Here is a 19,284-nt window from a genome sequence, read left to right as displayed (position 1 = left end):
GGTCATACCAAAAGCAAAGGGACTTTAAATGTATATGCAGGTGAGGAGATTAAGGTCAAAGCAGGAAATTCAGATGCATAGAACAACTGGACGGTCATACCAAAAGCAAAGGGACTTTAAATGTATATGCAGGTGAGGAGATTAAGGTCAAAGCAGGAAATTCAGATGCATAGAACAACTGGACGGTCATACCAAAAGCAAAGGGACTTTAAATGTATATGCAGGTGAGGAGATTAAGGTCAAAGCAGGAAATTCAGATGCATAGAACAACTGGACGGTCATACCAAAAGCAAAGGGACTTTAAATGTATATGCAGGTGAGGAGATTAAGGTCAAAGCAGGAAATTCAGATGCATAGAACAACTGGACGGTCATACCTGTGAATGAGACAGATGGATTGTCAGAATCAGAGATGAATGGGGACCATGGAGAGTTAGGCCATAGAATTACATTTCATTTCTGGTATATTTCTGACACTTATGAGGCACTTATCCAGAGGCACTCACACAGACACATATACTGCTCTGCTGCATATATACATACATACAGACACGCATACTGCTCTGCTGCATATATACATACATACAGACACGCATACTGCTCTGCTGCATACATACATACATACAGACACGCATACTGCTCTGCTGCATACATACATATAGACACGCATACTGCTCTGCTGCATATATACATACATACATACAGACACGCATACTGCTCTGCTGCATGCATACATACAAACACACACCTTGCTCTGCGGGGCCCACACACGCGGCTCCGGGGGTCACACACACGGCTCTGCGGGGCCCACACACGCGGCTCCGGGGGTCACACACACGGCTCTGCGGGGCCCACGCACGGGGGGACAGGGAGGGAGTGATGTCCCACATACTGATCAGGTCACGGTGCAGATGGGGCCCACACAGCGCCGGAGGGAAGCGATGTGCTGGGGGTCGCTGGCTGGCACTGTGACTCCTTCATCTGTGCGACCGAGCAGGACGCCGGGCGGTAGCTCCGCCCACAGATGATGCTCAATGCAGGAGAACACAGTGGCCTTAAAGGGCCGGCAGGCACAGTTTCCAGTGCCAAGGACTGCTGCCCCCGGGCCGACCGCAGGTAAGCCGAGCGGGACCATGTGTGTGTGTGTGTGTGTGTATGTATGTGTACATGCCGCGGGCAGGAGGGGGCGGAGCGAGCTGAGCGGGAAAGTGTGGGCTTCCTGCACATAACTAAGATAAACATCGGGTTACTAACCAAAGCGTTTTGCTTGGATACCCGATGTTTATCTTGGTTACCAGCTTGTGGCAGGCTGCCAGCGATGGCTCCTGCATACTGTAGCTGTAAAAAGCCCTGCTTTTTGCTGCTAGAACCGTTCTCGAACGTATCTAGAACTATCGAGCTTTTGCAAAAAGCTCGAGTTCTAGTTCGATCTCGAACAGCCCCCAAAATCACTCGAGCCCCGAACTGGAGAACCGCGAACCGCGCTCAACTCTAATCATAGCTGCCCCTCGAATTGAACCAGTGACCTTTTGCTTAGGAATCAACCTAATAACACACTGAGCTATTAGGGAATATGAGAACAGGTTGTAATTTGTAGTATACAAGAAGACAAATATTTTTCCCCCACCAGGAGCAAAACAGTAAATATGCAGTGACATGACAAGAATCTTCATAACTATTTATATGCTAAATAGTTGCAAGATAAATTTATGTATGAAATTGCCAAGATTATCTATGAAGGTTGTCTCAGTATCACAGCTGTAGTGGATGGTGAGATATGGAGCCTGAAAGTTAACATTTCAAAACATTGCTACCCTTTTGCTTGTCAGTGTAATTTGTGATAGCTAAGGAGAAATGTTATAGATTTTCAATTATGGCTTTGGAGCTTCATATTATGCACTGTCCATGCTGATGTTTCTTTACCTAATAAACAGAGGTAAAACAACTTTGCTTTGAACAATCACTATTTTGTTAGAGGTATCACAAGGGTTAGTCATCAGCTGTAATATTTCCAGGAAAAGATGACATTAATTTTCAATTTTTTTGCTGCACCACCAAAAATTAAATAAGGCATTACACAGTGCCCATTCAAAACAGTGGGCTTGTTTTTTTTTAATACAGAACAGCTCCTCCTGAACGAAGAACTTCTTTTTATCCATTCTCCACTGTGGCCAATAAATGAAGATTCTAAACCAAGGCCCCTACGCAATAAACACTACTACAAGCCCGAGATAAGCACTGACACTACAGCATGCTGGTACTTTACTTATGTACTGTACTGATCTTTGTTCTAATGCTGTGTTTATGTGCTCAGCTTGGTTTTGGTACTGTATTTATGCACTGACTTTGTTTGTTTATTGTTTACCTTATGTGCTGATCATGGTTCTGCTACTTTACTTATGTAATGGGCTTAGATCTAGCACCATATTTATGTACTTTACTTGGATTTGCTACTGCATCTAGTTAGACAATTAACTAAATGGGATGCTAATGCTTGTTTTCTGAATGTGGATAAGTAATGGATGAGTGTGCTATACATCTAGGATTTTGTGTATTTATTTATTTATGTAGGTATGTTTATGTAATTACCTAATAGTGTGGCAAACCAGTTTCAAATTCTAAGCTGGTGGGAACATAACTTGGAATGTATATACAGTACGATACTCCTGCAAAGCAAAAAAAAAACATTAAGACATTGTCTTATTTTGTGATTATTAAATGAGCAATTGTGTTTTCCAGTACATAGAAAAGTTGGAAACATTTTCGTTTTAATTTGAAACCTACCCCTGGGTCTTATCATGTTTTATGGCAAACATTATCACAAACAAGTATTTCTATTGAATGCACGTAACAATGATCAAATAAAATACGTTAGAGCTGGCATTTCATACATACTCAATTTCAAATATTTGTCAAACAAAAGGTGATTACTGGCAATAAACAGCCACAATTCGTTGTTATAGACATTTAAAGAGGTTTATTAGGTAGCGACTGTTTTATTAGTTTATGATGACTGTGTGATGCCCCTGGACTATTCAGGTCATTAGAGGGTACTGCACAAACTGCCCACCCTGTGCAGTAGTCAACCCCCATGGTTCTGGGTCTCCATCCTGCAGTGTTGCCTCCATCAGCATTCACAAATCCTAGATACACTTTACACCACATCTGTCAGGCACACCAGTGGGCTGCTTAAGCAGGAATAGGGCTGCCCACCTAGGGGTCAGGCAGGGAGGTGGGAGGTGTCAGTTCAGTGAAGTGGGAATGCTCGAGTTGTGAGGAACTCTGAGGAAGCTGGGAGTTGGAGCTCCCAGGGGAGAAGCAGACTAGGTCTCAGATGGTGGTCTGGACCAAGAGGAGTCAGACCCCTGGTTGCATGGGATTTAGGCTAGGTGTCTGGAACCCGTCGAGGAGGACGGCCAGCAGCCTGGTCCTTTCACTGGTCTGGGACCGAAGGCACGACGGGGTACATGGACCCTAGGTCGGGGAGAAGCTTCACTCAACTCGGCAGTTAACCTGGGGTGGACAGGGTCTTTATGTACTACTCCTACCACCTCAGAGATCAGCGGCACTAGCGCAACGAGGGGGTAGGACTTTCCTAGTAAGCGGCCCACTGAAATCCCAAGCATGCGCTCCTGAGAGCAGGCTCCCTCACTTAGCCACAGTGGGGAGCGGGGTCCGGACAGCTTCAAGCTACCGGGCCACAACGGACACTCTTAGACTTTTGTGCCAGGAGGCAGGTTATGGACCACCGGCAATACTGCAGGGGACAGTACCTAGACGAGCTCCCCTCGAGAGGAAACGGCGTTCAGAGACTTGGTTTACCCTGTTGTCAGCGTCTGCTTATTTGCTGAGTGAGTACCTGACTGACCCCCCTGCACTGCCTCCCGGCATCTCCAAACAGAGTCCCGGGGCCTGTAGTTACTCGTGGAGGGCAAAGTCACCTAGCTGCCCCACTCCGTCACCCCGGGTACTCCCAACAACAGCCCAATTACAGTACACCACAGGTGGCATCACAAACTATTCCAAATCCCCTGTAAATACCCCCTTTCATTTTAGAGTGTGGCCCCTAGGTCCTCGGGTCCAGAGACCCTCAAGCCACGAACGGACACCACCCCCAGATCCGAGCCGTTCGATCCGCTGCTGGGGCGGCACAACTGTGTTTATTGGGAGAGGGTAGGGAGGACTTTCTTAATTTTTTAGTCTACTAACACAAAGATCTAGTGGCTTACAAAGCTATGAACAATACTAAGCAGTACTTACGATAAACATTTTCCTATACATTGTAAAGCCTGATATCAGCTGTCTGTGACATAATTGGCTTTGAGGTATTGTGTGTTAACCCAGGGCCTGGAGCTACTGCTCTGCAAATGCCCTTGGGTTGTTGTTGGCATGTTAACTCCCTAACTCACTATTAGGTTTTTTGAGATGTCATCTTGGACTATGAACACATTAGAAGCCCGGTGATTGCACTCTTGACATATTACAGATATGACAGGAGTGCCATGTATACACGGGTCACATGATCTTGCATATCAAGGCATAAAGTTCCTTCATTACCAGCTAAGTAATTTTGTACACAGCTATATTAGCCTTCTATTTATATACTTTTCAAAGTTAAGTGCCCTCCATCCTAGAATTTTAAACAGGTTTACCACACTATGAATGTAATTACATACTGTATGCATACATACCTACATACATCTAATATATAAAGCTGAGTGTATGTATGTGTGTGTATGTATGTATGTATGTATGTCCGCTGAAGGACATACATACATACGTGATTGTAAATGCACCATCGCATTTACAATCACGAAATTTTGCACATACATCCCATGTGACTCAAGGAACATCATAGACTATGTTTTGACCGGAAAATGTAACCCCGCGCTTTACAGTTACTCTCCAAAAAACCTGCCTCCATTAAACTGAATGGAGGTGTGAGCTACAAGCTATTAATAGCAGCTGTGAGTGGTTGCTATAGGAGCAAAATAAATTGTTAGTATAAGAAGCTTATGTGTGAGGTAATAAGATGTCGGTGGGTAGACTGATAGAGAGAGTGAGTCAGGGAAAGAGAGACAGACAGACAGGGAAAAAGACATAGAGAGAGACAGACAGTCAAAGAGATAGACAGAGGCAGACAGACACAGACAGACAGGAAAAAAGACAGGCAGACAGGAAAAGAGACAGACAGAGACAGACGAGGAATGAGACAGACGAGGAATGAGACAGACGAGGAAAGAGACAGACGAGGAAAGAGACAGATGGGGAAAGAGACAGACGGGGAAAGAGACAGATGGGAAAAGAAACCGACAGACAGACACATAGATAGAGACAGACACAGAGATAGAGAAAGACAGACAGAGAGATAGACACAGACAGACAGACATGGATAGAGAGAGACACACATGGATAGAGACAGACACACAGACAGACAGAGACAGACAGAGAAAGGGACAGACAGACAGACACAGAGACAGACAGAGAGAGAGACAGACATAGAGACAGACACAGACAGAAACAGACAGACACAGACAAACACAGACAGACACAGACAGACGGAGACAGACAGATGGACAGACAGATGGACAGAGACACAGACAGACAGATGGATAGAGACAGAGACAGACAGAGATAGATGGACAGAGACAGACAGAGAGAGATGGACAGATGGACAGACAGAGACAGATGGACAGAGACCGACAAGGACAGACAGAAACAGACAGACAGAGACAGACGGACAGAGAGTGGCAGACAGACAGAGAGACAGTTACTACCCAGGGCAACGCCCGGCTACTAAAGCTAGTACATAAATAAATCTGTATATAGTCTTTAAAGTGCATGTTTAAAGGAAATTTGTCATCAGGCATGTATTCACTCATCTAAGCGCAGCATGCTGTTGGGACAGAGGCCCTGATTTCAGCAATGAGTCATTTGCAGGACTACATACTGTCAAATCATTGTTTTATGTGCTGATACCTGTTCTCTGAATGCTGAGCACTATATAAATCCGCTCACAACAGTGATTGACAGCTTTTTGTTTACACTGTGCATAAGCAGAAAGCTGCCAATCAGTGGTGGAGGCGGGGTTATACAGACTACAGACCTCATGATTTTGGAGGACTACATGGCAGCAGGTTTACTAGTCCTCTAGTGATAATCTCCTGATGATAAGGCTGTGATTTTATTAAAAAAAAAAACAAAAAAACAGCAGGCAGCCCAGTTATTAACATATCGTTGGAATAAAGGACTCTGTATCTATATTGGCCTGCTCTCAGATTATGTTGTAATGGGTAGGTTTTACAGGCTGCAGAGTATCAGTTTGTACTGTACATAGGATGGAGAAAATACATGGCAGGCTGAAGGATTGGGCACAATATCAAACCTCAGTCAAAAGGCAAGCATTCAGGGAGCCATCTGAATTTATATATTCTTCAGCCTCAATGTCTGTGCAACGCCCTGGCAAAACCAGGTAGTCACAGATAGGCCCCTGCACAACACCATCCCCCACTTAGGAAACACACAGCCGACCTGAAACCCTAGTCACCCCCCCTTAGGGAAAGCTAGACATACCAGTGGGCATGACCAGGGGGTTGGACACGCCCACCCAAGGGTTTAGACAGCCCAGGGTGGGAAAACAGGAGGAGAAGTAGTTTGGAGTTCAAGTGGAGAGGAGTGTGGGCTGGAGCTAAGTGTAGCTCCAGCAAGAAAAGTTCAAGTTGAACGGTGCCAGGGTAGAAGCCCTGGTACCTTGGCTAGGAGGCAGACGGTGGTCTCCATCAGCAGCAGATGGGAAGACGGCTCAGCAGAACCGAGGTGGACCGGGACAGGGTTGTAGCCCGCCGGTACCGACACGGGGAACCGACCCGGAAACCGGAGCACAAAGGGGGGTACTCGGACCCTGAAGCCAGGACCGGAAATAAGTGGCCTGGTTAATTAACCGATTGAGGCCAGGACTAGGGGTTCTGTCCCACACAAAGTCCCTCATAGAAGACAACAGCCCACAGATAGGGATAAGAGGTCACCGCCAGGGCCCATAGATCCCACGGGCCAGCGTCTGCGGGCACGGCTCCTCATGCCACATCCAGCCGGGAGCAGACTCCTGAGTTCCAGACTAGGAAGTCCACCTTACACAAAGTCAGTGCAGAGGAAAAGGATAGAGACCACCAGCCTGGGTGGGGGACCCGAATGCAACCAGCCGTGGCACCGGCCACCAGCACCTTGGTTTAACAAAGACTTGTGTGATTTATTGACTGTGAGTAAACAAGCATTCCCCTGCCGTCGCTATACCCTGCACCAGACACTGGCCCCAGGGGAACCATCCCTACCAATGGAAGGGTTAATACCTAGCTGCCACTACATCTCTCTCGGGTGCCACATAACCGCAGCGGTGGTGTCCCAACTCACCACACACCGTGGGTGGCGTCACAAACTTAATACGGCCTAGCTTGTACATCTACATCCCCCCATTTATTCGACGTGTCCGCGAGACCCCCGGGACCGGAGACCCTCGAGCCACCACCCCAGCAGGCCCGGATCCGAGCAGCGCCGGCTGCTGGCACGGGTGCGGCACATCTGCACAAGGGAGACGAGATCTTTCAAAGGCTTTATGATGCATAAGTGAAATGAAGGCAGTATCATCTTGAACAGAGATGTGCTGCACTACTCCAGACACTGTTTATATCCGGACACCGCCACAGTTTATAATACCTCATCAGTGGATATGTTGGACCTCCACTGTTGTTGGTGATGACAAGTTCAAGACATCTTGTGTATGGAGAAACTAGTTGCATGCATTGCTCAGGTGTGATTTTGGCCGATTTTCCACACAAACACTCTTGAAATCCTGAAGCTTCTGTGGGCTCTTTCTATGAGCTCTGAGCTTTAGTTCCTTCCATAAATTTTCTTCTAGATTCAGTTGAGGTGATTGGCTGGGCTATTCCAGCAACTCTATTTTCTTTATCTGAAACCAATTGAGAGTTTCCTTGGCTGTGTGTTTGAGATCATTGTCGCTGAAATGTCCACCCTTTTTTCTGGTTCGACATCCTGGTAGATGGCAGCAGATTTTTATTAAGAATTTCTTGGTAGATTTGTCTATTCATCCTTTCTTTAATCATGTGAAATTTGCCAGTGACATATGCTGAAAAAGAGCCCCACATCATAAGGGTTCCCACCTTCAAATTTCACTGTGGGTGTTTTTGGGGTGATATGCAGTGCCTTCTAGCCTCTAAACATGATGTGCATCATGGTATCCAAAAAGTTCAATTTTGGTCTCATCTGTCCCAACTATGAACTATAATCTCCTAGTATTTCACAGACTTGTCTAAATGCTGTTGAGAAAACTTTAAACACGCATGAGCATGATTTTTGTTCAGCAATGGAGTCTAGTATGGTGAGCGTGCATGAAGGCCATGGAGGTTTAGTGCATTATTTATTGTTCTATTTGAAGCAATTATACCTGTTGTTTCCAGGTCTTTTTGTAGATGTCCAGAGGTGGGCCTTCTCTGACTGAAGTCTTGCAGGGAGCACTTGGTCGTGTCTGGTTTATGGTGGAATGATGTTCTTTCCACTTTCAAATTATGCTCACTGTGAACTTAAGTAGTTTAGAAATTCTTCAGTAACCAATGCAATCAGTATGTTTTGCAACAATAAGGTTGCAAAGGTCTCCAGACAGCTCACTTGTTTTACCCATCATGAGATGTTTCATGTGTGGCACCTTGGTAATGAGACAGCTTTTTAGAGGTTATCAGTTGAACCAACTGATATTTTTCACTAAATGGGGCAGGATTGCTTTCTAATTACTAATAGATTTCAGCTGGTGTCATGACTTTTCATGTCTTTTGTACCTTTCTTTCTTCATGTGTATACTTTTCCCTGTGTCATCTAATTATATCACACATAACTTAATTTATGGACATCTATGGTTTGAATTATTTGCCTGTGGGGATTGGATCGGTTGTTATTGACATCATCTAAGAAATTTGTGTCAACAGCACCTTTAGAAACATATTTACTTAGAAAATTGGCGACGTTTTCAATATTTATTTCACCCTTTGTATATGATAGGTTCTTTGTTACGGAGAGGCCGATTGATTATAAAAATAATAGGGAATCAATCGTTGCCCCATGTCCGCCGGGAAGGTGTTAAAGCCACAAAGGACAGGAGGACAATTACGGCAACTCAGGAAACCACAACAGAAACGAAGGAGATGTTTGTAAGGCACACTCCTACGTGTAGTGTGTCCCTGTTAACCTCACAGGGGCACCAGTAATGGTCACGTGTGTAGGAACACGACAAAACCAAATGAGAATGCAACATATAACGGTCATGTGTGTAGGAACACGACAAAACCAAAAGGCAACCCAGTTAGCGTCACTGGAAAACCTGGAACGTAACCACTGAGCCGGTCATGTGTACAGGAGCACGTCAGACCGTGAAGGCTACGCAGTTAGCGTCACTCGCAACCTGGAACATTAACAATGAGCCGGTCACGTGCGTCCAGGGGCACGTCAGACCATGAAGGTCACCCAGTTAGCGTCACTGGGTAGCCAAAGCTAGCACACACATACACAAGTCTGCCACTGCAGACAGGGCGTGTGCGTAGGGGGCATGTCTTGTCCGGAAGGACCCTAAACTCTCACCATGCCGAGACACAGCTTGTACCCAGATACAAATACCTGGTACCGGCGCCTGCCCTAATTTCAGAATCACTCCAACATACAAACACAAGTCTTCCACAGGCACTGCAGCCTACAATGGCGCTGGAGCCCACTCACTCTGACAGCCGGGAATACAGCCGAGGCTGTCAGCATGTATAATGACGCTGCGCGCGCCGATAGGCGGAGCTACAGACCTTTTATAGCCGCCACCCTGAACCAGGCCGCATGGCATGTGGTAATGGCGTCAGCTGCAACCATACAGGAGCTGCCACGTCATTGCTGACATCATGATGACCAATCAGCGGCTGCCACTTTATCGCTGATGTGACTGATGACCAATCAGTGACCGCCTTGTCATTCATGACATCACGCACATGCTCAGTATGGTTGCATGAGCACTTAGGCTCAGGATGGTACAAAACTCTAGCCACCTGATGCCTCAAGCAATGGCCAGGTGGGACTGAAGAGTTAACCAACCCCAATGTGGGAATCAATGACGGGACCAGACCGGTTCGAGGCATAACCGAACCCTGAATCGTAACATTCTTCTCCTGCACTTGTTGGTACATTTTCACATATCCATCCACGCATTTAAAATTAATCTTGAATTTATTTCTTATAGAAATTCACACAAGTTCAACAAACAAATCAGAAGACTGGGGACAGTTTATGAATATCTGCGATGTTATTAACACCACAGCTGATGGGTATGTACACATAAAGGGGTAGCAGATCTGCAATATCGTATATCAGGTCATGGATCTATTTAATTATCTCTTAAAATAACAATTCAAGTCCCAATAAATAAATCTTGTTCACAATTTATTATATTAGGTCACGGGATGCAGTCAAAGCTTTGAAGAAGAGGATAAGTAAAAATTACAATCAGAAAGAAGTACGGTATTCATTTTCTGTAAGTATCACTTTAAGGGGTTGTTCCATTTAAGAAAATGTTTCCTATATGTAAAGCTTGTCCTAAACGAAATAAAAGGGAGTTATTTACTCTCCCCGGGTCAAGCGTCGTGTTTCTGCCGCTGCCCCATTCTCCGTTATTTGGCTGCAATGCAGGGCAGTGGCAGAGGCACAGCAGTGAAACAGGGGAGGGTAAGTAACGCACAGTTTGTTTTTTTACAAATAGTATATGTATGGAAAAAGATTTGGAAAGAGGACAATCCCTTTAAGAAAACCTAATTTTGATAATTGATTTATACTTTGCAATTCATCATACATACTTAAAGGGGTTGTCTACCTTAAAGAACTACCTTTCTCTAAATAACTCCCCCAGGGTGATTGTATGGTTTCAGCTCCAAGAACCACTGACAGTAACAATTCCCAATGTATCTATATATTGTGTAATGAAAATCCAGTATTACACATTTTCTATTGCAATCATTGGTTGACCATGGTTGTGGTAGTGCTATAGAAAAATGTTTGCCTTTTTTAGAAGCTCTCCACCTAGCTAATAAAATGTTAAGATGATTAAGACCTAACGTCAAAACGCGTTGTTCTGCTGGTTACCCGACATTTATGCCATACCTGCTGGATTTTTTATGATTATACTTCTTCAATAAAATGGACTTTTAATTATCCATCCTGGCGCTGGAAATTCTCTCCTTCCTTTTCCCTATTTATGGTCTTTAGACTTATGCCCTCAGTCTCCTGAATTACCCAGTATAGGGGGAACATGCCTTTTTATTTCTTCTGTTGTTGGCACTTGGTGGTCAGAGCTCTGGAAAGATTGTCTGGCAATGTACTCAATCCTAGTCCGAGGATTGCTCACCTTCAACTGACAAAATCCGTCTGGTCACCTTAAGGACCAGACTATAGAGGATGTTGATCAGACATCCTCCAATACAGTCCCTTTTCAACCCTTATAACCACCTGCTTCTCTCCAGTGGTACTACAAAACAATAACTTACATTTCATCTGACAGAATGACACCAAGCAATACATCAAAGCAAGAATCATTCCATCGGCTCCTGTGAATGCAGAAATGTTTGTAATGGCTCACTTTTTTGTGTATTGGGCTAAGAACTATCAGGCAGGTAGCTGCTAACTACCTGTTCTGAACAGGATCTACCTCACAATGCTTAATTTCACCTCTCATTAACAGAGCAGCACCTTTTTCTTCTAGTCTGCTATGTCTATAGGGTGTCACTACAGACATCACACTGATTGATATCCGGCTCCCTGCAGTTAGGCAGTGGGGAGCCAGCTGTCAATTAGCATAATATCAACAGAAAAATCCCATCAACAGAGCAGAGTTGAAGAGAAGAAGCTGCTCCGTCGACGTGATGTCAGTGTAAGCTGTAAAATCATTAGCCAGAACGGTCCAAGCTCTGATCCAGTAGATATTGGCACCAGGCAGAACAGGCAGGTATTTAGTAACTACCTGCTTGTTCGTTCTTAGTCCCTTACGAAAAAATAATAAGGCTATGTTCCCACGTTGCGTTGTCCCTGCAGAAATGTCTGCAGTGATTTGAACAGCACACGTGCGCTTCAAATCGCTGCAGAAACACTGCGTAATGAAAAGCCGATTTCATGCGCTCTGGATCCAGCCTCTCCCATAGACAGAGCGGGACCTGCATCCAAAGCGCATGGAATAAGTGACATGTTGCTTTTTAGAACGCAGCGATTTGGCAGCATGCAAATCGGTGCATTGTAAAACGCAACGTGCGCATGGATTATGCACAATCTTCATAGATTGTGCTGGAGACACAGGACGCATGCAGTTACGCAGTGGTGCAGAACGCAGCATAACTGCATGCAATACACACATGTGGGAACAGAGCCGGTTCCTAATAATCCTTTCAAGTTGACAGTGGGATTTTGTTTTGGGGATTTTGTTAACCATTTCTCTGCTTGGAATTTAGTTGCTGGAAATGTGCATGCAAAACTGCAACACAACATTTCAGTTCTTGGTTCTGAGGAAGGAATTCTGCAAGGATGTGCTGGTTAAACTCTTAAACCCCAAGTACAATCTACCGATAGAAATGCAAAACCGGATTCTTCGCTTCATCAAGGTAATTCATGCAAATGTAACTGTAGCACACAAGTTTTTCCAGGGGAATTTTAGCAATATATGATTTTGCAAATGTGAAGTCTCATCGAAAGAACATCTTTTTTAGAGCTAGACTCATCCAAATGTGAGTTTCAGAATAGGGAGAAGAGAATAAGCCACTGTCAGAAAACAAAATAAAAGGGTGTGTTGAAATCCAATCTACCAATCACTGGATGGGGTGGGGTTCCACAGAGCATGAATATTGAGGACTACTTGGCAGAAGGTTTAGTAGTCCTTAATTTATAATCTCCTGCTGGTGATTTTTATAAAATCTACAACAAGTAGCCAAAAAAGTGACACATTCATGGAATCAGAGTCTCTGTCTCGACATTGTGCTGCTCTCAGAATAGGTCACATAAATCTGGTGACAGATTCTCTTTAAACTCATACATTTCCATACAAACAAAAATTCCCTTCTGCTCCAAACAGATCCATACCTTCCTATAATACATCAATTCATTGTAGATGTTGCTACTTATTTAGGACACACAGAAAAACTTCATGGCCTGCAATGATTATGAGTCTATAGCGGGCTTTACACGCAACAACATCGCTAACGAGATGTCGTTGGAGTCACAGAATTCGTGACGCACATCCGGCCTCGTTAGCGACGTCGTTGCGTGTGAAACGCAGGAACGACCTGTTCACGATCAAAATTACTTACCAAATCGTTGATTGTTGTCCAGTCGTTCCTATCCCAATTATCGTTGCTGTTGCAGGTACGATGTTGTTCGTCGTTCCTGCAGCAGCACACATCGCTATGTGTGACACCGCAGGAACGAGGAACATCACCATACCTGCGGCCACCGGCAATGAGGAAGGAAGAAGGTGGGCGGGATGTTACGTCCCACTCATCTCCGCCCCTCCGCTTCTATTGGGCGGCCGCTTAGTGAAGTCGCTGTGACGCCGAACGAACCACCCCCTTAGAAAGGAGGCGGTTTGCTGGCCACAGCGACGTCGCTAGGCAGGTAAGTAGTGTGACGGGTTCGAGCAATGTTGTGCACCACGGGCAGCGATTTGCCCGTGACGCACAACCTACGGGGACGGGTACGCTCGCTAGCGATGTCGCTGCGTGTAAAGCCCCCTTTAAAATGATAGATATTGCTCCTTGGTTTGGAGTAAAAATGGGTTGGATTTTTCTATACACAATTCACTTTATTGCTATTTTTCTTCTTCTTCCTACCAGAGATGGTCTACAGAGTTACAGGGGAAAGTTGATGTTACAGAAGTCAAAGAACTGTATATAGATATGATAAAAAAAGGGATCCAGTTCCCTTCTTTGGATGCTAAAGAAGAAACAAGGCCAGAAATACAACAGGTGACAATGTGCAAATGTATTTCCATTTCTCCAAGTCATTAAAGGGTTTTGCATCAATTTTTAAATTCTAAAAATAGCCACACTTATTTTGTATTCAATTTCTTTCACAAAAAGTGAGACTTTTTTTTGGGGGGGGGAGGTTTAAAGCACACCAATCACCAGGATTTTCCTATATAACCTAAACCCAGTGCTATACTGGCACTATCATGCTGATTCTATACATGCCTTTAGTTGTCAGCTCGGATGTATAGGTTTTGAAACACAAGCAAGTAAAGCTAGTAAAATTAAGTTTTTTGATTGACAGCAGCTGCAGCAGCTAAAGCTGGAGTGGGGTTTGATAGTGATTCCCGCCACCCCCGCCTGTTGTTCCTCCCCCTATTATTTATGCTAATTTCATTATAGAAGGGTTTTACCAATGGTTGTGGCTATAAATCATGGTGACTAGAAGGACCTTGCTGACATCATATCCATGTGACCAGAAGGGACGGGGCCTCAGCCAACAGAAAAATAATGTTGCTTCCTAGTATCAGCTGTTGGCTGAGGCCCCGCCCCTTCAGGTCACATGGATATGACTTCAGCAAGGTCCTTCTAGTCACCATGATTTATAGCCACAACCATTAGTAAAACCTTTCTATAATGGAATTAGTATAAATAATAGGGGGAGAAAAACAGGCAGGGGTGAGGGAATCACTTTCAAACCCCACCCCAGCTTTAGCTGCTGCAGCTGCTGTCAATCAAAAAATTGTTCATTTTACAAGCTTTAGTTGCTTGTGTTTCAAAACTGTACATCCTAGCTGACAACTAAAGCTATGTATAGAATCAGCCTGATAGTGCCAGTATAGCACTGGCTTTAGGTTATATAGGAAAATCCTGGTGATTGGTGCGCTTTAATGCTGCTCTCAGTTATTTTAAAAAGGAATGTAATTTAGACGTTGTCAGCCTTAGATTTTTTAAATGTGACTTTTTGTAAAGTTCTAAAAAAGGTGGAATCTTATTTCAGTAGGGGGTGACAAGGAAAAAAGTGTAATTTCTGTTCTAGGAAATGTTTAAATATAAAGATAAAAAAAAGTTTGTTTAAAAGAACTGGGAGTCCTCAGTGGTTGATACCTTTTAATGGCTAACTGAAAAATGGTAATAATAGCAAGCTTTCAAGACTACTCAGGTCTCTTCTTTAGGCTCAGTATAACACAAAATCTGAAGAGTCACATATTTATACACAACAGGACATAGAATGGGGCAGTTAAAAGACAAGTTATGTGAAGCAGAACTATCACTATGGCAAGGGGGAAAACTGTACTGAGCCTGATTAAGGGCGGCGTCACACGCTACGATATATCGGGCTATATGTCGTCGGGGTCATGGATTCCATGACGCACATCTGGCATCGTTAGAGATATCGTAGCATGTGACAGATACAAACAACTGTGAACGAGCAAAAATACTCACCTTATCGTTGCTCGTTGACACATCGTTCATTTTCATAAAGTCGTTCCTTCTTCTGTGCACCGGTTGTTCGTCGTTCCTGAGGCAGCACACATCGCTCTGTGTGACACCACGGGAACGACGAACACAGCTTACCTACATCCCGCCGGCAATGCGGAAGGAAGGAGGTGGGTCGGATGTTTATGTCCCGCTCATCTCTGCCCCTCCGCTTCTATTGGCCGGCCGCTGTGTGACGTCACTGTGACGCCGAACATCCCTTCCCCTTCAGGAAGAGGATGTTCGCCGCCCACAGCGAGGTCGTTTGGGAGGTAAGTACGTGTGACGGGGGTAAATTACTTTGTGCGCCACAGGCAACAAATTGCCCGTGACGCACAAACGACAGGGGCGGGTGCGATCGCTCATGCAATCGCACGTTATATTGTCTCAAGTAACGCCGTCCTAAGAGACCTGAGTAGTCTGGAAAGCTTGCTATTATTACCATCTTTTCAGTTAGACATTAAAAGGTATCAACCACTGAGGACTTCAGTTCTTTTAAACAAACCTTTTTTATCTCTACTGGCTAACACGGCACAAAGATATATTTTACCTGTATTAAATATAAAGAGACAAACTTATGTAACACTTTGATCATTTTATTGCAAAAAGCAACACAACCACAAACAAGCCCCAAATATTATGAGAATAGAGTTTTACTCCTTCACAATATGTATTTGTACATGTTCGTCACAATCAGGAAGGATTACCGCAACATGATGTACAGAAATTTCAAGATGATCATGAAGTATAGCCTGTAGATCACCACTGGGAGCTCTGTCTAACCAACAGCCAAACTCCTACAGCAGCAACTAGCGATCGTGTCAGCATCATGCCTAGATGGTTAACCCTCAGCGGATTGGTGTTGGCAAATAAGAATACAATACTGTGGAATGGCGAATACAGTTACATGCTGCCTGCGCTGAAGAGGTTGCAGCGTGTTACAAAATTGTAGTGTTGGTCGACAGATGAAGTTTATCCTGACGTCACGTCAGAGAGAGAAAACAGGAGATGTGTATGTCTGATGTGTCTCATCGTCGTGTATGCAAACTATGGCATATGTACTAAGTAGGGGTGAGATAAATAGATGTAGATGTAAGGTAATATTATACGTGGCAACTCTGATGACAGTCTGATCACAACCATTGATGAAGCTTGGACCATTTTTTGGGTTCGGAATAATCACTGATGTGTGAATGAACCCTAAGCTTAGGTTCACATATAGCCTATGCTCTTCATTGAGTGGAGTTGGCCTCTGTTCCTCCAATTTCTTTTTAGGGGTGCAAAAAACCATAATGGACTCCACTTTTCTGTACTCCTAAAAAGCATCGTACACCACAAGAATAGAGGCAAAATGACTCGATGTGCAGCATTATAGTAAATGGTTCAGTCAGGGGTTTCGTCCGAATCCTATTTTTCTCAGTTCTAGACAGAAACCCTGATATATGTGCTCAGCGTAGAGCACAGGATAAATGTGAATCGAGCCTTAAAAGTGATGAAAATATGTTATGTTCGCCTAAATGATACCAAGAAAAACATCAATTCATTCTACGAAAAGCAAGCCCTTCTCGGGTCCATATATCAATAGAAATGGAGGCGAGTTCAATATTACAGGATGAACAAAGGCTCTGGAAAAGCTTCCAGAAATAAAATCCTGCCAAATCTGTGCTTCCGAAGCCAAACGCCCCTCCGCCAAACTGTCTTCATAAGATCTGGGTTACAAAAGACAGATTCAGCTACTTCCCAGCTGTGCTATGAGCCTAAAGAGTACATTCCAAACACATATTGAGAATTGCCATATTCGTGAGAAATTTTGGATCAATTTGTGGGGTCCATTCAGGGCTAAAGCAACATTTTAGTTCAAAGAAAATGTAATTTTTCATTTTCATGGCCCAATGTAATAAAATTCTTAGAAGTTTTGTATGTTCGTTCAAGATGCTCATCGCAACCTTGATTTCTGAGGGATGTAGTTTCCAAAATGGGATCACTTGTGAAACGTTTCTGCTCTTTTGGCACATCAGGGGCTCTGCATATGGGACATGTCATCTGCAATCTACTCCAGCCAGCTCTCCAAAATCTAAATAGTGCTCCTTCTCTTCCAAGCCCTTCTATGTACCCAAACAGTAATTTCCAACCACATATGGGATATTTTCATGTTGCGGAGAAATTGTGTAATACATCTTTTGTTTTATTTTCTTCTATTTCCTCTTGGGCAAATTAAAAATTGGACACTAAAGTAACATTTTAGTGAGAAAAATATAGTTTTTCATTTTCTATGGTGCAATGTTATAACATTTTGTGACGTCAAAATGCTCACCACAGCCCTGGATGATTTACTAAAAAGGTGTAGTTTAATAAAGGGTCACTTGTGGGGTTTTCTGCTGTTTTGGCACCTCAAGGGCTATACTAATGTGACATGGCGCCCACATTCTATGCCATACAAAATTATGGCCCAAATTAAAATAGTGCTTCTTCCCTTCCATGCCCTACAGTGTGCCTAAACAATAGATTGCATAACATTATGGTGTTAATTTTCTCCTACCGCATCGATTGAGAATTACACATTTGGGACTAAAGTAACATAGTGGGGAAAAAATGTTATTTTTTTATGTAGACAGTAAGTTTTTTTGCTTTTTCGGATGGTCTTATTCAAATAAGATTTGTTGTCAAGAGCTATAAAAATGGCAGGATATGACAAATGTATATGGAAGTGACTATTTCGCCATTTATGATTGATGCCATCTTTGTAAATTAAAAGAACATGCAGAAATATATTGTATATAGTGCTACAGCCACATTTTTGACAGGAGAGGTGTTATGCATTGGAATGGAGAATCCCTCTGGGTGTTGAACTCTTGCATTGAGCACATTTTCCGTTCCTTAACCTGTACAAGTGAGAACATTGCTATCACAAAGTTTCTTTTAATTATGGCTTATTGAAGCAGTTAATTACGCCTATGTACTTGGATGTAATTAGATCCTTTTTATCTTATTTGCCCAGCTGCTTTGTTTATGCCATGTAATATATCAGCTGGTACAGGCATGGCAATGATTCTTCTGCTTTTAATAATCGTGTATGACAAACGACCAGCCATGCATCTTCTACACTTCACTCTACCATTATGAATACATAGTTAGAGCTCAGCTTTGTTTTTTTAAAGGAACATTATCAAAAGTCCAGATTTTTATTCAAAGATTGGAAGTCAACCTTGATCCAAAGTAATTTTCTAACTGTCCATTCATCGCCATCTAAAAATATAGGCCGCCAGAGACGAAACACTGTAATTTACACCAGAATTGTTCCAGATATTATACTGAATCTTTTTGGCCATCTTAAGGGGGCTTTACACACTGCGACATCGCTAATGCGGAGTCGTTGGGGTCACGGAATTCGTGACGCACATGCGGCCGCATTAGCGATGCCGTTGCGTGTGACACCGATAAGCGATTTTGCATCGTTGCAAAAACGTGCAAAATTGCTAATCGGCGACATCTTAAAATCGGGTCCATTCTTAAAAATCGTTACTGCAGCAGTAACGAAGTTGTTCCTCGTTCCTGCGGCAGCACACATCGCTGCGTGTGACGCCGCAGGAACGAGGAAGCTCCCCTTACCTGCCTCCCAGCTGCTATGCAGAAGGAAGGAGGTGGGTGGGATGTTACGTCCCGCTCATCTCCGCCCCTCCGCTACAATTGGGAGGCGGTTCAGTGACGCTTCAGTGACGTCGCTGTGACGCCGCACGGACCACCCCCTTAGAAAGGAGGCGGTTCAC

General features: G+C 44.0%; 1 protein-coding gene across 2 annotated transcripts in view; it reads left to right on the top strand.

Moving 5' to 3' along the window:
• TOM1L1 (target of myb1 like 1 membrane trafficking protein) overlaps positions 1-19,284 on the top strand; it is a 196,761-nt gene that overhangs the window by 48,579 nt on the left and 128,898 nt on the right. The window contains exons 2-5 of one of the 2 annotated variants that reach the window (XM_075347460.1): positions 10,282-10,366; positions 10,494-10,572; positions 12,533-12,682; positions 13,907-14,038. In XM_075347460.1, coding sequence (XP_075203575.1) covers positions 10,282-10,366; positions 10,494-10,572; positions 12,533-12,682; positions 13,907-14,038 — 446 coding nt within the window. The remainder of the gene's footprint in view (positions 1-10,281; positions 10,367-10,493; positions 10,573-12,532; positions 12,683-13,906; positions 14,039-19,284) is intronic. The other variant, XM_075347461.1, reaches the window with a different exon arrangement.

This window comes from Anomaloglossus baeobatrachus, chromosome 5 (genome assembly GCF_048569485.1).
Source record: "Anomaloglossus baeobatrachus isolate aAnoBae1 chromosome 5, aAnoBae1.hap1, whole genome shotgun sequence".
NCBI classification, from domain to species: Eukaryota; Metazoa; Chordata; class Amphibia; order Anura; family Aromobatidae; genus Anomaloglossus; species Anomaloglossus baeobatrachus.
Note: the sequence above shows the minus strand (reverse complement) of the source record. Positions and strands in the feature narration are given on the sequence as shown.